The 26,789-nt window shown below is 41.2% G+C and overlaps 3 protein-coding genes across 3 annotated transcripts; all 3 read left to right on the top strand.

The window, feature by feature from the left end:
* Positions 1–8,165, top strand: LOC115377072 (E3 ubiquitin-protein ligase TRIM39-like). Its single transcript, XM_030076938.1, has 10 exons — positions 1–119; positions 2,154–2,388; positions 2,503–2,692; positions 2,966–3,061; positions 3,549–3,782; positions 3,991–4,138; positions 5,247–5,273; positions 5,370–5,434; positions 6,050–6,178; positions 6,978–8,165. The coding sequence occupies exons 2-10, from the start codon at positions 2,162–2,164 to the stop codon at positions 7,389–7,391; spliced, it is 1,530 nt and encodes a 509-aa protein (XP_029932798.1). The 5' UTR covers positions 1–119; positions 2,154–2,161; the 3' UTR covers positions 7,392–8,165.
* A 4,150-nt stretch (positions 8,166–12,315) lies between these two features.
* On the top strand, positions 12,316–18,046 carry LOC115376208 (E3 ubiquitin-protein ligase TRIM39-like). The gene is made up of 8 exons (XM_030075699.1): positions 12,316–12,938; positions 13,407–13,502; positions 13,647–13,880; positions 14,436–14,583; positions 15,302–15,328; positions 15,453–15,517; positions 16,682–16,804; positions 17,588–18,046. Exons 1-8 carry the CDS (start codon positions 12,318–12,320, stop codon positions 18,044–18,046), a joined length of 1,773 nt encoding a protein of 590 aa, XP_029931559.1. The 5' UTR covers positions 12,316–12,317.
* Positions 18,047–21,538: 3,492 nt separating this feature from the next.
* On the top strand, positions 21,539–26,399 carry LOC115376596 (cerebellin-1). Its single transcript, XM_030076288.1, has 3 exons — positions 21,539–21,793; positions 25,394–25,513; positions 26,202–26,399. Exons 1-3 carry the CDS (start codon positions 21,539–21,541, stop codon positions 26,397–26,399), a joined length of 573 nt encoding a protein of 190 aa, XP_029932148.1.
* The last annotated feature ends 390 nt before the right edge of the window (positions 26,400–26,789 follow it).

Below are 26,789 nucleotides of genomic sequence, written 5' to 3' on the forward strand. Positions count from 1 at the left end.
ACCTGCTGAAAGAGAACAAGTGGGACGTGGTCAAAGACGCTGTAGTAAGTTTTGTTTTGTGCGTGCAGAGCTGTCAGCTGCACATCTATTGAGGAGCCTCAGTCGGTCACTCAGCATAGGTAAGTTCCTTTGATAGAACCTTGCAAATAAGAGAGCACACATTGTGATATCAGACATTTCTGTTTTAAGCGTGCTTTTTTTTTTGACATATTGACATATTGACTGATTGACATCAGTCATTAACATTTTAAGATAAGGAAAATGCATTTTTAACTAAAGAGGCCAGATAATATCTGTGTATTTCAAAATGTTCAAGGAAAAAAGCACAAAAAATGACAGCCTTTTTAACTGATACAGAGCCGAATCCTAGCATTCTTCTATTTTTTTTTTTTTTAACATTACTTACCCCATGTACAAAGACTATAGACGTGGGAATAATATGCAACCCAATTCCAAAGCCAGATTCGAGTATGCAGAGTTGCAGTTATATAATCCTAATTTTCGTTTTTTACAACTTCAAATTCTCACAAGTTTGAAAATATTCCTAAGATATTTATGAGGCACCGATATGTTTGTCTCTCTTTCCCTCGTGCAACAAAATTCTTTTACTCGCAAATCTTCAATCCTCAAGAGTTTTCTAACCTCAGACTGCACAAACTGATTTTACTTAGTTTTTGCTTGCTTTATCTGGAAGTAAATTTGGTGTGGATTGTTATGTTTTCAGCTTTTGATATATGGACACATGGCTTTAGCAAGAAATGAGGTCAGCGTAGAGAGCGTACATTCTTGTAAACAAGCAACCCGAGCAGTTAAAATGAAGAATATATATATTAAAAGAAGAAGATGATGAAGAAAGCGAGAAAGGTCTTGGCCCAGTCAGACTGCTTGAATTAAACTAACTGTCATGAAAATGCCTTAGTGTATATAATAACACGTACAGATGTAACTTCTCTTCCCTGTTAATGCTTTAGCTGGTCTTACCTCCTCCTCTGAGGTTTTCTGCTGAGGCTTTCATTTTAAGAATCTCTTTTTCAAGGGAGACCTGGCCAAGTTGAGCAGTCATAAGCAATTATATCGGTAACTGTAATGTTGCTGAACAGGAAAAGTAATCGATCACAGGAACACATGACTTTGCCACTGTAGCTCACCAACTGTGAGTTGCATATTTGTGGTTGGCTAAGTTATGAGAGTTATTAAAGGTAGTCCACTGCCAGTTGGCACTTAACAGCTTCTGTCGCAGGTAGCACTTTGCTTTACAGCTAAAGTTTTTGATTTTTTTTTTTTCTTTAACCAGACTTTGCTTTGTGCTTTCTGAGTTACCTGTGCTGTCATGCACTATTTTTTTACCAGGAGTACTTCCTTCTGGATCTGTGAAGTCTTGCACTGACTACCATCTTTCAACAAGATCTCCCTTTGTGGCCACAAAACTCAGTCCAATCGTTTGGCCCTTGCTCCTTGTCCATGTCATCGACCAGGGTCCTTTTTGTCCGGTCCTGCTCATGCGGGCTCGTTCTGGCATGGACTATTTCATAGTTACAACCACTTTGTACCAGGGCTAAAATAGCTCCTGGTTGCTGTCATCGGTTTAGAGGGTGAAAAGTCTGCATATGTGGTTGTTTTAAGGCTGTTTTTAACTTTTTAAACACTGCTTTACATTCGGGAGACCATTCAGTTTCCTTAGTCCCTGACTTTTTGTCAGCTGGATGCCTGTTACCAAAGTGTTCAGGGGGTGTGTCACTTATGCAAATGCATCTACAAAGCACCTGTAATAGACTGCCAGGCGCATGAATGCTCTGTCTTAACACAACAGTAGATGGAATAGGGCAGTGTAGGACAGCTGAAAGTTCCTCTGGGTCAGACCCGACCCATGTTTGATCAGTCACACAACCGTGATCAGGTGTTGTCTGGTGCTTTTGAATCCTGTAGATGGACTTTTGAGAGTGTTTGCAGCTTTGGGGGTGTACCGGGGGTAAACCTTGACTTTTGAACAGTACCCACTAAATGCTGCAGTGGTCACTGGTTAACTGTCCAGATAACCCTAATGCTTGATTAGTCTAAAGCTGGTTCTGTAGATGGGTTGCCTTGACAACCCCATGGCGCAGGGTGTGGTTTGCGCCATGTTTTTGACCAAAATTGTGTATTGTAACTTCCAGTCGGAGACATGGCCGCCATGTTGTTTGAGGAGCAGTTCCGGTGCTGCATCTGTCTGGAAAGCTTCACTGAACCTGTCTCCATCCCGTGTGGACACAGTTTCTGCCTCAATTGCATCAAACACTACTGGGATGCAAGGAGTAAGTCCGAGTGTCCACTGTGCAAAGAGACCTTCAGGCACCACCCCCCACTCAGGATCAACCGGGTCCTGAGAGACATCACTGAGCAATTTAAAAGGTCTGATTCCTTTATTTATTTATAGGAATATTTCCGTACATTTCTGTATATTTTGTAACAGCACTAGTTCTTCTGATCCACATTAAAGTGAACTAAACTAAACTGATTTCAAAGGTCCCAGAATTCCAACATAGAGCAGATCGTGGATGCCACCTTTCCCCACCAAAACCTCTGCGGGAAGCACAATAGTCCCCTGGACATGTTCTGCAACAGAGACCAGATTCCAGTGTGTGTGAAATGTGCACAGACGGACCACAAGGGCCACAGCATCGTCCATGTGGAGATGGAGAGCAGGAAGATCAAGGTGAATAACAGGCAATTTTTACTTGCCATACAAAGGAAAGAACAGAAAGCACAACTTTTACTGGTTCTATGAATGATGGAAAGCCTAAATTTCATGCATGTATTAGTTCTTTTCTATTAGGTCCATTTTTAAAAATGAGTTCTTGAGTATTGTTGTTTTTCTTCTAGTAAATTAAATTACTCAAAATTCCCATTGCTTTGAGGAAGGCTGCTATGGAGTTCTGTTACCTCCCTGTGTGTTGCATGGACAAAAACACTTCACCTGTTTCCACAGACTCAGCTGAAGTCGACAGAAACAGAGCTTCAGATGTTGATCCAGGCCAGATTGAAAAAGAAAGAGGAGATCAAACAGTCTCTGGAGCTGAGCAAAGTAAGGATTTTTTTTTCATTTTGTAATTAATATGATTAGACTCATGTTCAACTTTTTTCCCCCACTGGTAAGCAAGGGCTTGTATGTCACCATGGCGGTTAGTTGATCAAACTTTAGGTCCAGCCTACTTCTAGGAAATTTGGTTGCAACATTCGTATTAGCTAGAGTACAGCATTTACAACGAACCTAGGTTCTTGTCGACTGACATGAAAATGAAACAATGCAGAGGTGAAAAAATGTGTTCGGGAATTGACCTCTTTGTTTGGAAATGAATCATCGGCACACAAAAGATGAAGCAAGTGGCAGGGTGTTGCCTTCTACTCATCTTAGATTATATTTGCCAACATTGGTGATTTCATGACCTTCCCTTTAGCATCACCAGTGGGCGAAAAATATTGCAGCAGTGGTAATTGTTCCATGAAAATGAGAAATAACACTCTTGTTTTTAAACATTTCAATATATTTGTTATTTTTTTCAATTTCTCAGAAAGCTGCTGAGAGGGAGAAGCAGGTCAGCAGTCAGGTCTTCAGCGCGTTGATCAGCACCATTCAGAGAAGGGAGGCTGAGCTCAATGAGGAGATCAATGAGCAGCAAAAAGCAGCGGAGAGGAGGGCCAATGAGCTCGTCAAAGAGTTGGAGAAGGAAATCAGTGAACTTCAGAGGAGGCAAGCCGCACTGCAGCTTCTCGAGGAAACAGAGAACAATCATCATCTCCTCCAGGTAAGAGACAAGAGAGTCTTGTACACAGAGTCACCGATGTAAATTTATCATGTCCACATTTCAGTTTATCAGCCTTTCCTCAAGACAAGTTCTCCCACAGTTAGCGAAACACTACCTGGGAATTGAAATATTGTCTACCTGTCCTACAGTTCTTTTTCATCTCAGATGCATTCATGAGCACTTTCTGTCACCATCTTCCCTGTTTTAGAGCTTCCCTCCTCTCATTTCACCACTGTCCACCAAGAAGTGGTCGGAGGTCAGTTTCTATGGAAACATTTGTATGGGAACAGTGAGGAGAGCCGTCTCACAGCTGGTGGATTTCTGCCAAGAATTGGACAAGAAATTGTCCACAGAAGGTCAGCATCTTCTCTCGAACTATTCTTGTATTGTCTTTGCAGGATTAATTTTGCCAGAGGCGCAGCTCGGTTTTGTCAGATTCCTTATGAGCTCTGCTGAGCATGCCATGTTGTTTTCAAGCAGCCAATCAGAGACTATGGCATAATTGCAAAGCCAAGAGCCTACCGCAGAGGTGCAAAGTACTGCAATCTTTAGCTCTCATCCAGGGCTTGCTCTTATTTAAAAAAGTACATTCTCCCAAAAAGCGCATGCTGCTTTCATATCAACAAAAATGTACACATGTTCTGATCAGAGGCGGGAGTATCTAATAAAAAAATGTTGTGTTTTGTTACTGAGTAACTTTTTTGGGTACTTGTACTTTTGAGTATTTTTTAAAGTCAGTAATTTGACTTTTACTTCAGTACATTTTTGCTTGAGTATTGTAGTTCAGTTTAAATCAGATCCATTGAACAAATGATCAATGACAGATTGTGGAACTTTTCACAGTGAACAGCCAGTTGTTGGTTTTACTTTTTGTCATTTTCCAATAAAAAGGTGCAAAGAAAATTCTCATGTAGATGGTCAAATTTTCCAGAGGTCACAGAGAAAAATGCTTCAGAAGGTGCAGCTCAAGACACTTTGGTTCTTTGTGGTGACATTCAGGACAAACCTTACAGCTTTCAGATGTCCCATGAGGATGAAAGTGTAAAAAAAAAAAAACATGGCCAAAATTCCCTAATAGGACAACAAAGAGCATTGCTCTGATCGGCTTTTAAGGACTGTTGGCTTGAAAATAACACAGCATGCTGAGCTGAGATCATAAGCAACCTGTAAAAAAGAAAAAAAAATCAGGGCTGAGCATCTTGTGCTATTTCTGTTAATTAATTTAAAGCATGCACATGTCACAGTTAAATTACATGACTCATATCTATTGTGGTTTTGAAATAACTGTCAGACAAGAGGAGAGAAAATGTTTAACATTAAGCACATATCTAAAAAAAAAAAAAAAAATCCATTATTTACCATGATAAAAAAAAAAAGAACACTGTAGAGAAGGAATAAGAATATTATTTCTGAGCAAATTCATGCTGGAAAAGTGTCAAAAATCTTTCTTCTGCTCTGTTGCAGAACTGAACAAGAATAATCAGTATGCAGGTAAGTGTGAGTGTGTGAACATGTGCCCATTGGTAAATTTAGTCATCGTGATTCAATTTATCAGTGCCACTAAACATTTACCTTCTCCGTCTCCAGTGGATGTAACTCTGGATCCTGAAACTGCTGCAGCCTGGCTGGTCCTGTCCCGTGATGGAAAGCAGGTATGACAGATCACTGCAGTGTTTCCTCTGTATTTATTCAGCCGTGGTGCGCCACCACAGCGAGAGGAAATGTGAAATTGCCAACTTCAGATAAAGGATATAACAATAACTTATGATGTTTCATAGACAAGAAGCATAGCCTATATAAACTGTAATAAAATATCATCACATAACAACAGACATACACTTAAAGGTAGAGTGACATACATAGATAAATACGGTAAGGTGGGCGTTGAGACCTTTTGCACAACCACTAGGCCAGCAGGATTCATCAAGAAGCGTTCAGTTGCTTGATAGTTGTCGATTTAAGACAGACTGTAGGACCCAAAATGTGAAGCTGTTCAGACTATCAGCCCAAATCTGTTTTTTTGGCATATCCAGATTCATTTTAGGAGGTCTGGAGAGCCAAAAATCAGATTCAAACCACCTCCAGATGTGATTGATTTGTGAATAACAGTGCAGAAAATCTATCTTCAAGATCTGATTTGAGAAACCAATCCGCTTCACCTGCAGTCTGAACAAAGCCTCAGATAACAAGACATGGTTAAAGACAGACACTATGTTCTCAGCCAGCATCAACTGCAATGACAAATGAACAGTGATGATAATCCACAGGTGAAGCTCAACTGCCAGAAGAACCCGGTCCTCATCCCGCTCCCTAATGAACCAAAGAGGTTTGACCCCTGTGTGGCTGTTTTGGGGAAACAAGGCTTCACCACTGGAAGACGTTACTGGGTGGTAGAGGTAAGAGCGCCGAGTCACCAAACACACTTTAATCAGAAACTGGCAGGTAATCAAGAGCTGATCAGCAGGTTTACATTGCTTTGAACATGAAAAACTCAAGACAAGTTGAAACTGAATAACCAGTGGCTACAGCAAAGGGAGGAACGATCAGGTTACCCAAACCGTCCGATTGATCAGCTACTTGTGAGTCCATGTGGGTTCTGCAAACCATATTTCCCTGGTGTAACGAATGGATTGATGGCAGGCAAGGACTCAACTGCACGCCTCAAAGGCCGGATCAATAAAAGGTCAAAAAAAAAAAGTCTTTACATGCAGGGGTTTGTAACACAGGTTGACAGGGAGGTGATCAGGCAAACAGAGTCTGGCAAAGAGATGACTAAAGCGAGGTCCAGGCAACGAAGCAGAGGTCAAAAATACACTGGGGGAATAATTCTCTAGAAATCAAGGCCAGCACCCTTGACACAACCACATGCATAAACTATTGAAACATAGGTGAATCTAATCAGGGCATGGCAGAATAAACAAATTTTGGTTTCATTCCGGCACCATCCCAGGAAAAGAAAATTCAATCCTGGTGGTTGGCTTAGCCAGGGAGGAAGGACGAACTTTGAATGCTGTGTTTACAAACTGACAAATCCTACTCATTCTGCCTTTAATGACTGACACAAGAAAGACATAACTTAGGAAACAAGGTAAAATATTACACTTACTAATTGAGCAATGTGAACCTCAAGAACCAGAAACTAGTACCAAGTTGGATGACTGCCTGTCTAATTCTGTATTCCACATTTTGTTGCAGGTTGGGGATAAAACAGAGTGGGACCTGGGTGTGGCCAAGGAGTCCATCAACAGGAAGGGGAGAATCACAGTGCGGCCCGACAAAGGTTACTGGGCGATCTGCCGGCGGAAAGGCGGCAGCCTCAGCGCCTGCGCCGGCCCGTCCGTCACCCTCAACCTCAGGGACAACCCCCAGAAAGTAGGCGTGTTCCTGGACTACGAGGAGGGGACAGTCTCCTTCTACGACGTAGAGGCAAAGTGTCACATCTATACTTACAGCAGCTGTGCGTTCACCGAGGCCCTCTACCCATACTTTAACCCCTGTCTCCGTGACAACGGGAAGAACATCTCCCCGCTGGTTATCTGTCCCGTTGAAGGAGGCGCTGTAGAAGACTTGCCAAGGCTTGAACAGAATATTGTGGATGCACCTCTTTAAGGGCAAAGGGAAAGAGATACAATCCATGAACAACCTATTTCATTAAATCATGTCATTTAACAGATTATTATTTTTTTGTCCAATACTACTTTAAATAAGTATATTCTGTCAACAGCAGTCAAACCTATTGTATATCATATTCTTCCAAAGCTGAGCCTTCAATAAGAAAAATTACCATGTGCAGATTTTATTGTTTACACACAAAACGTGATACACATCCATTTAATTGGGGGTGTGCAGAAAGTGACCTGTGACTACATTTAATAAAGCAGGAGAAATGATGTGGCAGATTTACTTTTGGATTTCTTGCTGTTGTATGCTGTAATTTTATGGCACATTGTCTCCTCTTGTCTGAGCGGTGTATCTTGTTCAAATTTTTGCCCTTGTTTCAAAGAAATCAAATATTTTACTTGGCAGAATGTTTTCAATAATTTATTTTTAGCTTTAGCTACAGTTTAAAAAATGATGAAAGACAGATTAATACCAGCTCATACTGTATGGCTTACAAACTGTACCTTTTTATTGAAGAAAAAGCATTTTATTTTGTTTCATGAGAGAAAAAAAAATTCCACTCATCAGGCACTGCTGGTTTAAGTTACACTGCCGGTTTATGTTACACTTGGGTGCTTTGTTTGTATCACGTCATGTCATTGTGGACTGAGAAGTGGCAAAAACATGAATTTGTTGTGGATAAATGACTTTCACTGTGATAACAGAAGATTGTGTTGTACAGCAACTTGAAAAATGTAAATACATGAACTTGAAATGCAGGTACAAATGTCTAGTGTTTGCTTTGTTGAACCCACATAGGCTCACATGGTAGCTCAGAAGAAGTGCAGATGAGTTTTTAAAGGTGATATTTCCAGATTCCAGTATATTCTGGCATTTTTATAGGACGTCCAATGACATGAAACAAGCAAAAGGCTTAATTAGCAAGCAAATAGTAGCATTATATTTACATTTAGGCATTGACTGATTGACCCAAAAGGTCTCAAGTTTCATCCCAGAAATGGTTACGTGTCTTCAAGTAAGACACTGAATCCCTATTTTCTTATTCATTGTTCATTCTTTATGACCTAAATTCACTAACTGTAAATGCTGTTGAATTAAAGAGGATGATGCAGGATGACCAGAAATACCTGCTCACATCAAAACAAAGCCTGATATGGGAGGGGCCAAACGATGGTCAGACATGGCCAAAAAAGATTCCATGAAAGTGACAAAGAAGTTTGTGCATATTTATATCGTTGCCACTCAAAACCTCCGGCGTGGACACTCAAGATGATCAGAGGATCACTCTGTCAGCCCACACAGGTAAGACATTAATGCTGCTAGATGAGCACTGCAGCCAGCAATAATAGGTGCACTGCAGCTTCTGTTTTAAGAACAGCAAAGTGGCTGCAGTGCTTGTTGCTTGAACCAAACATCAGTGTGAATTTTGCACAGATGTCTGATGGTTTACAATATTTTAAGCAAGAAAATGCAAAAAGAAGAGAAAATAGCCAAAACAGGCAACAAGCCATTCTGTGAACTTTGCTGTCAAATATTAACAGCCACTGTGTACAAATTACAAGTCATAGCATTACAGTCATTTTCAATGGCTATATCAGAACAAGTGATCATGGCAAAGTAATATACAAGTGAAAAAGAAATGTATGCTTTTACCAGAAACTGAATTGTGATGACTAGTTGCTACAAGGTAATAAGCACAGACAGCGGACACAGGGAATAAATTGTGGTGAAGTTTGTTTTTGTTTTTTTGTGATGATGTTGCTATGGCTTCATTTGTTATTTTGAAACCACACGCTAATTTTTTTCATGGAATCAGTGGCAACTAACCATCCAGTTGTAATATACTTACTGACTTACTGGCTGCAAGATCTGATCTTTAACTCTATATTACCACACCAGTCACCGCTGTGAAATTACAAATTAACTTGATAGCAATCTGTGTTATCCATGCCTTCTTGTCTAGAAACTGTTATAACTGTGAGTGTTAAAAATAGATAATATAAAATATACTACTTCTAACTCAGTAATAACTAATAATTAGCACAATACAATTACTGGAAAAAGAACTTTTTCTTCTTGTATGTCAGACTAGTATCTATTTAACTGGATATTTTCAATCATTACTGCATGATTGAAAGCCTGTAAATCAAAGGGTTACTGAGGTATGTAATGTGTCAAATATCCCACAGTCATCAATTTATTTATTAAGAAAAATGCACCTATTATTTAGTATTTTATTATTAACTAAGCTGCAAAGCCAGATGAATTAGACAATCAAATTAGTCCAAAAAAAAATGCACCAAAAGTGAAAGACTGTCATCAAGGGGACAGAGCCACATTCTCACCACCTTTTTTTTTTTTTTTTTTATTTCTTTTAGCTTTATTTCCTCAAAACGTTCAACATGCTCATGGTCTATTTATCAAATCACCTCTCTCTCTTCTTTCCTTTGGCAACATTTCTTTACAAGATAGTAGGCCAGTGGTTTTCAGTTACATGCCATCACGATCCAAGTGTTGTCAGGTTTCATTTCATCTGAAAACAAAACTGATGATTTTACTGATTAGCTCCCCTGGTTTGAATGGGGTACTATTGACTGAAATCAGTTTCATGCTCTGGTTGGGAGGGAAGCCTTCCTGCTTGATGGCATGTTTGGAAACCACAGCTCTAACAGGATCAGCAGGCTGTAATACAATGCATGCTTTGGGCTGCCGGTTACTGACTTTTTAGTTGGTGGACGGCTTTCACAAAAAACGAAACCAACAAGCAAGCTAGGGTGTTACCTAATTCAGTCTTTGCATTAGGTTGCTAATTAAGATCACTGTACTGTGATTATTTTAATAAAATAGACTACTCTCCTATTAAAGACTTTTTTATGCTATTAATCATTTTTAAGAATAGATGTTAGACTGGATACCTCCTTTCATGGCAAAGGAAACTCTTCAAATGTAAGACTCATGTGTCTAGTGTATAAAATACAACAATTTCACATGTATGGGTAAAATCATGTTATTTTCCAGTCAAAAACATGGCCTCCATGCTGTCTGAGGAGCAGTTCCAGTGCTGCATCTGTCTAGACATCTTTACCAACCCTGTCTCCATCCCATGTGGTCACAATTTTTGCCTGGACTGCATCAAACTCTATTGGGATATGAAGGGTAAACCAGAGTGCCCGCTGTGCAAAGAGACCTTGAGATATCGCTCCCTACTCAGGGTCAACCAAGTCTTCACTGACATCACCGAGTACTTCAAAAGGTCCATTTATGCCAAGACGTGTCAGGAGGACAAAGATATGGCGTTGCTGCTGGAAACCGAGAGGTGTTCCTCAGGGCAGCATTCTGGGGCCAATGAAGTTGTTTGTGATATCTGCACTGGCAACAAGCTAATGGCTGTCAAGTCATGCCTGGTTTGTCAGGTGTCTTACTGTGAGGCCCACCTGGTACCCTAGTACAAATTACAAGTCATAGCGTTACAGTCATTTTCAATGGCTATATCAGAACAAGTGATCCTGGCAAAGTAATATACAAGTGAAAAAGAAATGTATGCTTTTACCAGAAACTGAATTGTGATGACTAGTTGCTACAAGGTAATAAACACAGACAGCGGACACAGGGAATAAATTGTGGTGAAGTTTGTTTTTGTTTTTTTGTGATGATGTTGCTATGGCTTCATTTGTTATTTTGAAACCACACGCTAATTTTTTTCATGGAATCAGTGGCAACTAACCATCCAGTTGTAATATACTTACTGGCTGCAAGATCTGATCTTTAACTCTATATTACCACACCAGTCACCGCTGTGAAATTACAAATTAACTTGATAGCAATCTGTGTTATCCATGCCTTCTTGTCTAGAAACTGTTATAACTGTGAGTGTTAAAAATAGATAATATAAAATATACTACTTCTAACTCAGTAATAACTAATAATTAGCACAATACAATTACTGGAAAAAGAACTTTTTCTTCTTGTATGTCAGACTAGTATCTATTTAATTGGATATTTTCAGTCATTACTGCATGATTGAAAGCCTGTAAATCAAAGGGTTACTGAGGTATGTAATGTGTCAAATATCCCACAGTCATCAATTTCTTTATTAAGAAAAATGCACCCATTATTTAGTATTTTATTATTAACTAAGCTGCAAAGCCAGATGAATTAGACAATCAAATTAGTCCAAAAAAAATGCACCAAAAGTGAAAGACTGTCATCAAGGGGACAGAGCCACATTCTCACCACCTTTTTTAAAAAAAAATGTATTTCTTTTAGCTTTACTTCCTCATAACGTTCAATATGCTCATGGTCTGTTTATCAAATCACCTCTCTCTCTTCTTTCCTTTGGCAACATTTCTTTACAAGATAGTAGGCCATTGGTTTTCAGTTACATGCCATCACAATCCAAGTGTTGTCAGGTTTCATTTCATCTGAAAACAAAACTGATGATTTTACTGATTAGCTCCCCTGGTTTGAATGGGGTACTATTGACTGAAATCAGTTTCGTGCTCTGGTTGGGAGGGAAGCTTTCCTGCTTGATGGCATGTTTGGAAACCACAGCTCTAACAGGATCAGCAGGCTGTAATACAATGCATGTTTTGGGCTGCCAGTTACTAACTTTTTAGTTGGTGGACGGCTTTCACAAAAAACGAAACCAACAAGCAAGCTAGGGTGTTACCTAATTCAGTCTTTGCATTAGGACGCTAATTAAGGTCACTGTACTGTGATTATTTTAATAAAATAGACTACTCTCCTATTAAAGACTTTTTTATGCTATTAATCATTTTTAAGAATAGATGTTAGACTGGATACCTCCTTTCATGGCAAAGGAAACTCTTCAAATGTAAGACTCATGTGTCTAGTGTGTAAAATACAACAATTTCACATGTATGGGTAAAATCTTGTTATTTTCCAGTCAAAAACATGGCCTCCATGCTGTCTGAGGAGCAGTTCCAGTGCTGCATCTGTCTAGACATCTTTACCAACCCTGTCTCCATCCCATGTGGTCACAATTTTTGCCTGGACTGCATCAAACTCTATTGGGATACGAAGGGTAAACCAGAGTGCCCGCTGTGCAAAGAGACCTTGAGATATCGCCCCCTACTCAGGGTCAACCAAGTCTTCACTGACATCACAGAGTACTTCAAAAGGTCCATTTATGCCAAGACGTGTCAGGAGGAGGACAAAGATACGGCGTTGCTGCTGGAAACCGAGAGGTGTTCCTCAGGGCAGCGTTCTGGGGCCGATGAAGTTGTTTGTGATATCTGCACTGGCAACAAGCTAATGGCTGTCAAGTCATGCCTGGTTTGTCAGGTGTCTTACTGTGAGGCCCACCTGGTACCTCATCAGAGGGAGACGGCCTTGAGCAGGCACAGGCTGACGGATCCGGCAACCTTCACCACCCAAAACCTCTGCAGAAAGCATGCCAGTCCCCTGGAGATGTTCTGCAAGAGAGACAAGACTCCAGTGTGTGTGAAATGCACACAGACAGACCACAAGAATCACAAGACCGTCCCTATGGAGAGGGAGAGCAGGAGGATTAAGGTGGGGAAGAGAGGCTTTTAACACTTATCTACCTGATTTAAACTGAACTCACATCTTATAATAATGTGTATAACATCTAATAATATAATAAAACTGTCAGTGTTATTATGGGTTCACCCTGACTCCTGCCACATTTGCAGATCCTGGTTGTTAATGCAATAACTTAAAAACCGTTTATTTGAATCTTTTCTGTACACAATAATGCCCCTAGAGGAGAGGCCTTATTGATTTTGGTGACCGCGTGACTTTTCCTCTAGTGCTACCAACTGAGCCAAACTCTCATTTCAGTGTTGTTCAAAAACAGCACATATCTTGTTTTATTAGACATGTGCGTACTGGTTTATGTATGCTATATTTGAGATTGCTTTCATTTGTTTTTTTGTTTTGTTTTTTGAGTAGTTCTGCCATTAAATAAAGCTGTAGAGCTGTATGCAAGTGAAACTCCTGTGTTTGGCCTGTGTTACACAGAGTCAACTGAAGAAGACAGAAACAGCACTGCAACAGAAGATCCAGACCAGACTGAGAAAGATGGAGGAGATCAAACACTCAGTGCAGCTGAGCAAAGTACGTTTTGCAAAATGTATTTTTTCACTGGCACATGGATGCACTCACAAATAAATGAATAGTCAGGTTTGTCCACTCCTGCAAACTTGTGTGTATCTTTAAATATTGTTTCACTGATTTATCCATTTGCATCCAAATTGCCAGGAAAACACTGAGAAAGAGATAGAGGGCAGCTTTCAGATCTTCACCAAGCTGATAAGCGACTTTGAGAGAAGCCAGGCTGAGCTCACTGAGGAGATCAAGGAGAGGCAGAAAGCAGCTGAGCGGAGGGCTGACGAGCTCCTCAACGAGCTGGAGGAGGAAATTAATGACCTTAAGAGGAGGAACGCTGAGCTGGAGCAACTGGGACAGACTGAAAACCATCTCCACCTTCTGCAGGTTAGACAACAGATGACTTTATACAACATCACTGATACCAGTTTTGCTGTGTCAACATTTCAGTCTATTAAACTTTAATTACCCAGGAATAGACTGAGCATGTAAATTGAGTAAATTGTCTTGTTTAAGCCAAATATGAAAGCTCAAAAACTTAAACAGTGGCAGTGTTTGCTTGCTGGGCAACCAGCCACTCAGCTGTTTTAGTTATTTATGTGGCTCCCTCTACTGTTGGCATGTACTGTATTTTCTAGTGTGCACAATTACATTTTCTAACAACATGATGGGGAAAGATGCAATAAGCTGTTCACAGCCACTGGCCCCAGCTGCTGAGGACCTCCAACATGACTGCCAGAGAGTGATATACTGTATATATAGTCTATATGTGATATATATGGCCACACTTTCACAGCAAGTGAAACCAATAATGTAATTTAATTTCATTTAAAAAAAAAAAAGAAAAAAAAGAAAAAAGAAAAGAAAACAGGTTTAGGTCCAGGCAAGCTGCAGCTCAAATATATTCATGAGCAATATGTGTCATCATTTTCCCCGTTTTAGAGCTTCCCCTCTCTCAGCACCCTCCCAGCCACCAAGGCCTGGTCTCAGGTCAGCGTCCACCCCAACACCAACGTGGGCACAGTGAGGAGAGCCGTCTCAAAGCTGGTGGACGTCTGCAGAGAACTTGAGAAGAAACTGTCTGCGGATGGTCGGTAACCTCCATGATGTTATTGTTGTTTTATTGTTAGTCCAGTGGCTTAACAAGACGTGCAGATTAAATTAACTAAATATTGATGCAGAAAAAAAACAGTTCACAGTGCCAACAAACATATAGTATCTTGACTGTCATAATTTTTTATGATTAAGTGGCATGACTCTTCTTCCTATCCTGAAAACATTTGGCTTGTAAGAATGCAGAAAACATATTTAAAGTCCCCTGCCAGTCATTTATTAAGCCTCGAAAAAGTTCCAAAAATAATCTCTCTTCATCAATATCACATATTGAGAATTAAAAAAAAAAAAAAAAAAAAAAAAAAAAACATCCCTTTGTGCTTTAAATGTGCTCTAAACCTTGCCCTTATTAAAATAAAAAAAGGGCAGAGTTATGACACACAGATTCACACAGATAAAAGTCAGTAAAGGCATAACATTTTAGGGGGCATTAACATAAGAAAAACACTTTTTAGTGGACGGGGGACTTCAGCATAGATGTGAAAAATGTGAAATGATTCAACATGAGCTATAAAAAATCCCTCTGTTCTAAATATATTGCCACTGCGATTTGCTCAAGGACCATTTTTACAAATGAAAACACCATAGAAGAGGAAGAATAGGAATTTCATCAGGAATTTTAGATTATTGTGCAAATGCATGTTGGAAAACGTGACCCTCTGACATGACCAAACCCTTCTCCTGCCCTTTTGTAGAGATGATCAGGACTAATCAATATGCAGGTACGTGTGAGTTTGTGAACATACACCCTTTTTTTATAATTCAGTGAACTTGGTTAAATTGTCCTAAATCAGTACCTTTTCATTCAACTGTGCTGTGTCGCTACGTTTCCCTCTGTGTCTCTAGTGGATGTGACTGTGGATGCTGCTACTGCTGCTGCCTGGCTGGTCCTGTCCCCCGATGGAAAGAAGGTATGACAGATCACCACCTCCTGACCTCAGAGCTCAGCGTTCCTCAGCTTCAACACAACACCGGTTCTCCGAGAGTCTTTCCTTCGCTACTGTCACAAGAGTCATAAGCACATTCTGTAACATATGGCGATTAGCATTTTTTTGCAGCTTGTTTTATTCTGAAAGTGAGTAATCAAAGTTAGGTGAGGACAGTCGTGTGATGTTGGTGTGACTTATACTGTGGCGTGAGAACGGGGAGGAGGTGAGATGTGAATCTTGTGCGCAATGACATGTGGGAGGCACCGTGTTAAGGGAGACTAATTTAGGAAACTAGACAGGTGATGATGGTAATGGTTGCAGTGATGAGAATATTAAAGGATAGGTTCAGTATTTTTCAACCCAGGCTGTATTAAAATCACTCACTCACACTCGTTTCCACGTCAAAGGCTGTTATAAATGTCTTCTTTCTATCAAGTTTTATTCAGTATTTATGATAATAGATTTCCTTTGGTTAATTCTGCGTTTCACCTTCGACCTCAGAAGTCTTGAACATTATCAGTCCAGGAAAAATGGATGCTGTCTTCTTTGTGGTGTGGAAAATTCAGAGTTTCTGCCTCTTTTGAGCATTCATTTGTCCTCAGTTGACACCATGGACATTTTTTTTTTATTGTAAATGGTAAATAAAACCTGGTAGAAAGAACCGTGTGCAACCATTTTTGGATGAATAATCTATGGTAGCGTACTGGGGCCATTGTAGGAGGGAACAGACAGAGTCTGGGAGCTTTTTATTCAAAGAAAGACAAATTAGTGCATGGTACAATAGAAGTTCAGTATGAATATGATAGAGAGATAGATTTCTTTTTCTCTCATTTTTAGACTGACACCAACTCACAAAGTCGTGAATTTACAAGAAAAAAACTTGGATATCCTTTGGGATTTAAAAAAAAATATAAGATGATCCAACATTGATAAAACCTTGCAAAGTCAAGTGATACTGTTCCTTGACTGAAAAAAAAAAAAATAATAAATTTTTGACCTTATAATCTGAGAATTTTTGAGTTTTATTCTCATAAATCTGAGAGTTTTTTCCTCGGTGGTTACCTACCCTACAATGGACCTAATACGCCATCATATAATGCTGATGATAACGCTCATGATGATGATTAAGATGGCGACCACCCACAGGTGAGCTACAGCTACCAGCAGAGGAAGGTCCCGCTCCTCGCTGACCCGCGAAGGTTTGACTCCTGTGTGTGTGTCTTGGGGACGCAAGGCTTCACTGCTGGAAGATGCTACTGGGTCGTACAGGTAGGGTCATCAGGATGAATTCACTCAACCCAGAAGGCTACACTTAAATCAGAAACGACCTGTTAGCCAAGATTATCAAGTCTTTTTTTGTACAAAAGGAAGTTGGTTTAGGTACCCTAATTTTGTTATCACAGAGGTCAAAGGCTTTTTATGTTGCTCAGATGGTAGAGACCATGTTGAACACAGTGTCTCCTTATGAAATAATTGCTAGATATGGATATCTAGAGATGCATACAGTAGATACAGATATGTCTCCATATCCAGAGGTACAGTTGCATGGTTGGGATCATGGTTGGTCCTTCTCCCAACCTTTGGAAAGTCTTCCCCCAGTGAACTCAGGGATGCACCAACTCTTGTTTGCTCACAGAAGAATTTGTTTCTGTTTCTTTTAGGTGGGAGGTCATATATTTAAAGTCCCTATTTAAATAGATAGAGATATTGCTTTAATTTCCATACAAGAGAGTAAACAAATTACAGCATTACCAAGAAGATTGTCCTTTACGTGATAATGACTTTTACCACTTGAAGTATGTGATCAGCTGCACTGAGTGCACCTTCTGTCTTTTGTTACATATGATTTTCCTCTCTCTTCTTCAGTAGAGTATCTTAAAGTGTGCAGTGAAAATAAAATGTGTTATTATTGTCACTATCATAAGACAACACTTGCATAAGTACATGAGCAGGTTGTGAATCTAATTCCAACTGCAGCTCTTGTTCTGCAGGTACCAAGTTGGAGAATAACCCAAGCCCAATCTAATTCTGTATTCCACATTTTGTTTTTAGGTTGGGGATAAAACAGACTGGGACGTGGGCGTGGCCAAGGAGTCCATCAACAGGAAGGGGAGCATCACGGTGCGGCCCGACCATGGTTACTGGGCGATCTGCCGGCGGGATGGCGGCAGCCTCAGAGCCTGCACCGGCCCGTCCATCACCCTCAACCCCAGGGAGAACCCCCAGAAAATAGGTGTGTTCCTGGACTACGAGGAGGGGACGGTCTCCTTCTACGATGTGGAAAGAGAGTCTCACATTTATACTTTCAACGGCTGTGTGTTCACCGAGGCCCTTTACCCGTACCTAAACCCCTGTCTCCATAACAACGGGAGGAACATGGCGCCGTTGGTTATCTGTCCTGTCAATGGTTGGGTCACAGGAGGGCTTGGAGAGGGCGTTCTCGCTGAGGTCCCGTCCTCACCTCCACCACAGCCACAGCGGGCCAGCCAGTTTGCTCACACTTGCTTATGATTGCTCCATCACTCTTAACCCCGGACTAAAACATCTGCTCTTACATTCATACAATCTCCGGGACTCAAATGTGATATAAACACCTCTTCAACCCTACAGGTTGCACTTTTGGGTTCATCGTTACAAAATCATGCTGCACGTAGAGCCAGAAGAAATGCCTGTGAAACTCAACACCTGGGTTTCATCCTTTTGATGTAAATGAGCAAGCATGAAAAATAGCATCTTGTGCTTCACTCACAGTAAGTAGGTGTGCTAGAGCTTCTGTGAAATGTTGCAACGAGCAGATGCAGAATTTGTGTGACACTGTCATGTAGAATTTTTTTAATTTTTTTTTTTTAACTGTGAAGTGACTTAAGTAGATATTCACTTTGGTTACCATTTATATATTGTTTTGTTTTATTATTTCATTTCATTTTAAAGTAGATTTGCACCAAATACAGTCACTACAAAGCTTGAAAGTATCTCCGAGATAGAGCTAAAAAGACATCCACTTGTAAACTTTTATCTGGAAAGCATGCAGTTGATGGAGTTTAGTTAAATATTGTGCCAATAGAGGGTATGAATCTTATTTAGCCTCTTGGATTTTGTCATATCTGCTTATTTTATGACACTCCTGCTCTGGATACGTATTTTTAAATTATGTTAGAAATCATTTTTTATTACCTTTTCTTCTTTCAAATGTTTAGATGGCTTTATCTCTGATTACTCAAGGAACAATCGAAGTTCAATGTGAATATGATGACAGAAATTACTTTAAGTAGACATCAACTTGGTGTTGTGGGTCACAGCTAAAAAAAAAAAGTTACTCATCCCCTGATGGAGGGATTGCTGCTGCAAAAGCAAAACACACTAAAGCATTCACGAGTATTTTAGTGCGTGTAAACCACCTGTTTTAACTGTAAATAAAACAAGCAATGACCATCAGGTAGCATGATTGTTTTTTGGTTGTTGTTTTTTTTTCCCATTCCATGTAGCAGTTTGGGATGAAGCCTTTCCAGTTTCCCCATCGGTTTTGCCCGTCTGCCGTGTGAGGGAAGAGGTGGAGGAGGGAGGAGGTGGGGAGCAGGTAGGGGGTCGAGGAGCCGTGAGAACAGACGGGCCGCGATGCTCGTGATCTGATTAAACGTCTGCTTGAACAGAGGGGTTCCCTGGAAAAGACACAGTGAGAGAGAGAGAGGGAGAGAGAGGGAGAGAGAGAGAGAGAGAGAGAGGGAGAGAGAGAGGGGACAGAGATAAAACAGTAGACAAGAGGGAATCTGGCTCTTGGGATGCGCTAACTCCTCTGATGTTAACTGTTGTGAGAGGTAAGTGTTTTTCACTGTTAATTAATATCAAACATAATTTCTGTGTAAATGTTTCTAGGTTGCTGTGTTTTTTAAATTTTGTTTTGTTTTGTTTTGTTTTTTAAAGCCACAACATTACATGTGCTTTTAAGTTAAGGTGCTACTGCTGGCCTGTATATGCAATCTGGAAATCTGTGCACTCACAAAATTTGTGATTTCCTCCAAAAATACTCACTGAATTTGCTTAGTTTTTTTATGGTAAAGAGTGTCTATACAATGAAGAGAAGTCTTGGCGTGTCATTTTTAACTGTAACACATTCCTCAAGTGATGAAAAAGTCACATAGCTGTGTTTTTTTTTTTTTTTTTTTTTGGCAGTTGTTGAACACTGGTATCGCTGATTGCCTCTCAATTAAGGCTGAGGAACTTTGATGTATGAGTGCAGGTGGCTTCATTGTGTGTGTGTGTGTGTGTGTGTGTGTGTAAAGGAATGTGAGCACAGAGATATGGATTAAGCTGGAGAGGTTAGGGGGGAGCGGGTGGGAGTGTTTACCCACAGATGGCTTCTCGGCAGTGGGATTGCGATAGTCCTCTGTCTCCCCTCCTGGGTCCAGCTGGCAGCGCTCGCCCCAGCCTCCTCCGGGCCAAAGCATTACCTCATCACTTCTCCTCGCCCCTCTTGTCTTTCTTCCTCTCCTCCTTCCTCCCCGTCATCACCTTCCCCTTCATTTTGTCTGCCACCATCCTGCCCGTTTTGTTCTCATCCATTCGCCTCTTGTTCTTCTTTTGTTTCATTAGACAACACAGGGAAACGGGCAGAAGGTGAACCATTTTTTTTTTGTTGATTTGTGTTTTCAAGCGTTCATAGAGGGTTAGGAGAGGTCAAGGACAGCATGTTTCGCAGCGGAGAGGAGCGTGTGTCTATTTTGGATCTCTTCATTTGGCAGGGTCATGCTCGGTCTAAGCCAGAGCATCTGACCCCAGTTAGAGCCAGAAGAGAGAGAGAGAAAGAGAGAGAGAGAGAGAGAGAGAGATCTGAATCACGTTCCCTTCTCCCGTGTCTTGCTCGTGCCTTCTGTATTGTTTGGGGAAAAAAAGTCCTCCTTTGGTTTTTATATCTTTTCCTCTCACTTTTCTATCACACACGTTTATTATTCTGGTGACGTGAATATTTTGTTGTTATATTTGTCCTTACAAGTTTAGCATGTGCTTGTAGTGGTTAAAATGTTCATGGCACAACTCGAAAAATGATCTGTTTTGTGATAAGTAAACTTAAATTTTTATTGCAAAACAGCTCTTTTAGTTTTTCTGGGTTTTTCACCTGTGAGTCTCTTGTTATCTTCTCCACACTAATATGTATAATATTTAGGCAAAAACAGACCCAAAGAAAGGAATAGTCACATGAAGAAATAACACTCTGACCTATTGCATACATATATTTTGAAACTGGATTTACATATATTATGGTTAAATGCATGCACATCTTATTGCACACATTTAATTTGCATACACAGTAGCAGTGGCAAAGCATCAGGGTGCTGTAAATTGTGTGCATTATGCATAAAAGTCTTTTTGTCGTATTGACAATACATCCTGTTACTGAATAATGAAAACTGCCTTGACTCAGTCTTGTGTTTTTTTTTCCTATTCTAGTCAAACAGGTCAGAAACCTTGACACTCTCCTCTGAAACCAGTTTGGGTTCCTGCATGAGAGCCAAACTGGCCGATGTCCATTCTCGCATTTCTTCCGGTCTGAAGAATTGGATAACGCGCTCTTCCACCGTGTCCATATTAGGACTTCCTGCCCGGTTCTATTGGAAGCAGCCATCTTGGCACCAACCAATCGCCTCCCCCCCTCCAAGGAGACGCCATCTCCTCCCTAATCTTGGCAGAGCCGTTAGTTACCTGAGGATTACCTGCATCATCTCATGCCCTGCGAGATACAAGAAACTCTTGGCTGATGCGTTCCTCCGAGGTGAAAACATGCCCCTGTTGCTGAAGTGAAGTGCGCTCCATCCAGGGCAAATTCTAACGAACAATTTGTGGTACCCGTGCCGTCACTGAGGATTTTTCTCTATTCAGACTTTGTAATTAATTGTGTTGGCTGCGAGAACACCAACAGAGTCCACAAACAAGTGAGACACTTCCCCATTTGGAGCTATGCCCTGTCCGTCATCTTCCCCCTCACCCTACCAGCGTCTCAGCCCCACCATGTTCCTCGGACTGCTGCTCCTCGTCCAGTGGGGGCCTTCGGAGGTCAGATGTCAGAACGACACAGAGCCAATCGTGTTGGAGGGAAAATGCCTGGTGGTGTGTGACTCCACCCCCTCTGCCGAGCCGTCAGGTAACGCCCTGGGCATGTCGGTGAGGTCGGGCACCGGTCGTGTGGCATTCTCCGCCATCCGTAACACCAACCATGAACCCTCTGAGATGAGCAACCGCACCATGACCATCTACTTTGATCAGGTGGGTTCCAGCAGCAGAGCCTGTGTGTGTGTGTGTACATGTCCCCAGGCTTCAAGAGCCCAGTCCTGCAAGTTTCTGTTCCAACTCTACATGCACACATGATCCAGAGCTGTTTGGCTGAAACACATCTACATGAACACAGTGCACTTGAAAGTGTGTGGACCTTAACTGGATCAACTGAGCTGGAACAAAAATTTGCAGGACAAGGGAGTTCTTGAGGACTGGGTTGAGGTCTAAATTCAAGTTCAAGTTTATTTAGAGTCCTTAATCACTGTTTGAGTCTCAAAATGCTTTACAGGCCCATGGTTTACAAAAAACAAAACAGCGCCCCCTGACCTGAGCCTTCATAACAGGCATGAATGCATCTACTGGTGATGTTGTGTTTAAACCCACAGAAATTTATTTGAAACCCCAGTGGAGGTTTCCAAAGATACCAAATATGTCCTGCTGAATTCCAGGAAAATGTCAATTAAGTGATGCACAAGATGTCTAGGTATGTCTGGTGTAATGATGCAGCCATAAAACAATGGTGTCTTGGATTTGACTATTTCACTCAATACAAGCGTGACAGGGCTTCAATGAAATGTTGCAAACGAGCAGCACTGTGATATAGTCGTCACCTTGTGAGGCAGCTGGATTCGCAAGATCACATGAGAATCCATCTTTCTATGCTTCGAGTGATGTGCTTGTGGACAAACCACAGTGATTCAGACCAATCAGCGTCCCACTGGCAGCTACAGGCCTGGTTTATGTGTGATGACGGCGAGAAGCAACAACAGTGGCAGCTCTTAAAGAGGTTAGTGGAGGTTAGTGGGGTCAGTCATATCAGAACTGGAAAGTATTTCTTCACTGAATATTTTTTGAATTCATAGGCGAGCAATGCAGCCTCGCTGACTTGCTCGCCAGCTGTCTCTCTCCAACATCATATGCTTTGTTGATCGACAGATGGCTCATCCAGTCAGTCGCTAAGTATTTTTTCAAAGCTCTTGCCCTTTTCTAAACAGTTTCCAGTGACGGCCTCTCAGACGGTTCTGTGCAACAAACCAGCTGGTGCATCAGGTTAACATTTTTCATACAATATGGAGGAAAAAAATTTGTAAAACTTAAAGGGAAATGTAAGGGAGAACCTTATAGCCAACAAATCAAATCACAGTGAAAAGTAATGGTGCAGAATTAAAAGGAGCAAATGGGCATATACAGTTTCCTAAACTTAACTAATGTACTATCCATGCTATTGCAATGTAATCTAATTTGTAGTGGTGGAACGTCATCTTGACATAATGTGTTTCAGAGTCTGCGCAGACAGGTTGCAGTCGTTTCTCCAAACTATCTGCAAAAATGTTCAAAAATGAGCAAATCTTTGTCCTTATATTCTCTCTCTCTCTCTCTCTCTCTCTCTCTCTCTCTCTCCCTCCCCCTCTCTCTCCAACCGCGCACTGCTGACGAATCGATGCTGCCTTTCTTTGTTCTGTGGATTTTATCACCTGTGGCGCGTCAGTGGTGGAGAAATTTCCCGCTGTACGATCTCTAAAACACCACAGGTCCTGCTGCCACTCCAACCACTGAGCTCTGATTCCTAAGCAAGCACTGAATCAAACTCTAATGTCCGCACTTAGAACAAGCGAAACAGTTTATTCATGCAAATTTTTTTGTTATTATTAGATAAGAGAAGGGAGAGGGGGGCTGACAACGAACGGCACAGTCTCCGGTTTGGTGGAAGGTCAGAGGAAGCCTTCTTTCTTAAGATAAATCACTCCGAACAGGACCCTGCTGAGGACCTAGTAGCCTATAAGCTAGAGATAATACTGAACAAATCACAATAGGTACATTTCTTCCACAGCCAGGTACAAAATGATGTTTGCAGGTCTCCTCTCCCTCATCTCGTCTCATCCCAGGACCCAACATCTCAACGACTGTCCCACATAAATGTCAGTGGTCATATTACAACACAGAAGGTGTACAATTTACACCCCAGAGGCAAGAGCTGTCCTCTCTGTACAGCGGCAGCCAAGCATCGAAAACAGTTACCATGCATAGTAGACATTATCAACCACTGCACTCATTAGGTTAATTTGTCTTTTTACCGATTGAACGTTAAACTCTCTTACGCTGCTGTGCATAAAAATGAGCAAACCTGTTACTGAACATGCAGGTCGCACCATGGCTGCAATCCCAGAAGCTGTAAAAACAGTCCAATAAAATTATGACACACTCCCCATGTCTTGTTTGTGGCTTGTTGTTGGTGCACGGTCCAAAATGGTAAAATCCCTGGCACTGCAGCTTTTGTTTTCCCTCTTCTCCTGACTTGGATGGGCCTTTGAATTTTAATTGACTGCAGTGAAAAAACACTAGATGGCATAACAAGCCATCTCATTTCAACAACAAGTCTTGTTTATCTTCAAACGGGGGGGAAAAAATCTGCCAGTGAGATAATCCCATTTTTCTTTTTTCCAATGCAGTGTCACTTGGTTCAGGATTTTCGTTCAGGCAGAATAAGGCAGATCAGCCCACTAGGATCAGGAAAATGAAAGAAAATGACACCAACAATTTGATTAGCATTGAAAACAAGTGGGATTACATCATCCTACATATCCCATTTTTTTTCACTTGTTTAAAGAAAAACAAGATTTTAACACTGAAGATGAAGATGTGACCAACTGACTTGTTAAGATGGAGATTTTTTTTGCAGTATAACTCGAAAAAAAAAACCCAAAAAGAATAGAATACAGATACAGAATAGTTGTATCTCTTTGTTATCGCATACTCAGCAGACCAAATAATAAAAAATGAGTAAAAACTGTTCACCTATTACCCTATGATGATTTCCAAGAAAGATTAAAGCATATGTATTAAAAAGGAGGCACAAGATAAAGTGTGCATGCAGGTGCAGACAAGGATGCAGACATCGCTTGCGACTTAGCTGTGTCACTTGTATTGGTCATCTTTATCAACTCTGTCACAAGCTGAAAAGTCCTGAAAGGTGAGCTGGTAGCTGATACTGTTACCTGCAATGCCTGTAACTTATAAAAATTAACATGGTGAGAGTGTCTTTGCCAATCTACTGCACTAAAATATGCAAAGTTAGGCTAAATTTTGTCATGGGAAAAACTGGGCACGCTCATTTTCTCACCTCAAGATACATGAATGAAAATGGGCTCCGTGGGCACCCACCAGTCTCTCTTTTGCAGACATGCCCACTTTATGCTAATCCCATGCAGTCTGGAGCAAAGAGTATCCAGTTTTTTGCATGCAGTACAAATGTATCTAAAATGGTGTATTTGTGCAGACTGGAGCCTAAGCAGTCTTGGAGTTGTATCAGTTGGGTGTGACTGGAAAGCTGAGACTCTTGTGGATTCAATGAGCCACATTTGATTCATGTGTGATGTTTGTAGCCATTTCGTTGTAGTGAGACCATTTTTTGAAACTGGACGTCACTGTACAAAATGATGTATAGTGACCTTTAGGATAATCACAACCTCATGAAATTTTACAACCACAAACTAGGGACTCAGGGCGTTCAGAGGATGTATGACCTCCATAGGCAGTAAGGCAGTAATACTTCTATTGCTTTTTCTTTCTCTTCTTCTCTCTTCGCCTCAGATTCTCGTGAACGTGGGTAGTCATTTTGATCCAGCGAGGAGTATCTTTGTGGCCCCCAGAAAAGGAGTCTACAGTTTCAGCTTCCATGTGGTCAAAGTCTACAACCGACAGACAATACAAGTAAGCGCAACAGTCAAATGTGATTAAACCTTATTTGTATGGCATCTTTCAAAGGAGCTGCTGACTGGAAAACTGATCAAATTATGCCTCTTGGACTGCTTCTCAACACCATTTAAATCCTGGTGTTATTCAGCTTTGAAGTGATTTGTTGATTTTGCCAATCTAAGCTCCGCAGGCAGACCGTTCCAAAGCCAGCAGGCCTGAGTAGCGAAATCTCAGTGATTTTTGGTCTTTTGCTTAGACCCAAACCTCAGGGCACCCAAAAGCTCCCTGTCTGAGAAACAGCTGAACACACATCAGCCAAAACTAAGAATAGATCAAAACTCTCACCAGAAAACATTTTGTCGTAGTATGAAACTTGTATCTCCAAATTTTGGTCATTTTCATGTTTTAAATTCCAATAAAGGACAATCCTTTGTAGGACAAGAAAATTCCACAATCTCTGCATTTGCATTTGCAAAAACTTTTCAAAACTGTAAAATGCATGAGAATCAATTGTAATGAATGCTGGTTTTCTTATTTCCTGATAAGTTGGCAGTTTGGAGCTATGCGTCCACAGTTTCATTCAAAAGGCTCTATTCCCCGTCTCTGTCACCCTTTACCTTTCCCATGGTATTCATACTTCCTTGTTGCATATTTCATCCTGCTTGTCACCTGCTAACTTGTCTTACTCTCACAAATCTCTCAGGTGAGTTTGGTCCTCAACGGCTGGCCAGTGATCTCGGCCTTTGCGGGCGATCAGGACGTGACCAGGGAAGCGGCCACCAACGCCGGGCTGGTCATGATGGAGAGAGGGGACAAGGCTTACCTCAAACTGGAGCGGGGGAACCTGATGGGAGGGTGGAAGTACTCCACTTTCTCTGGGTTTCTGGTGTTCCCCTTGTAGGGTGCAGGGATGGATGGAAGGGAGGGAGGGCAGCAGGGGCAACTTGATGGGAAAGGGGGGAAGATCTTCAGATTCTCTGGGCTTCTGGCGCTCCCTTTGTAAGGCAGGGAAGAAAGGACGAGATAGGTGTGGCTAAAATGAAAAAATAAATCATTTCCTCATTTACTTTTGACTCGCAAAAACCATCTGGGCACGCTCCAACCATACCAACCAAATGGCCGGACCAATCAGCGTCCTTTGAGAAACACAGGAATGACAACAGCAAGAAGCTACAGCACACTGAGCTGGAAAAGCGAAACAAAACGACAGCAGTGTAGACTCTCCTGACAAAAATGTTTCCAAATCGTGTACCAGCATGCTAACAAGCTAGCAGTATGCTTAACAATATGC

Source organism: Myripristis murdjan, chromosome 18 (genome assembly GCF_902150065.1).
Source record: "Myripristis murdjan chromosome 18, fMyrMur1.1, whole genome shotgun sequence".
Classification (NCBI taxonomy): domain Eukaryota; kingdom Metazoa; phylum Chordata; class Actinopteri; order Holocentriformes; family Holocentridae; genus Myripristis; species Myripristis murdjan.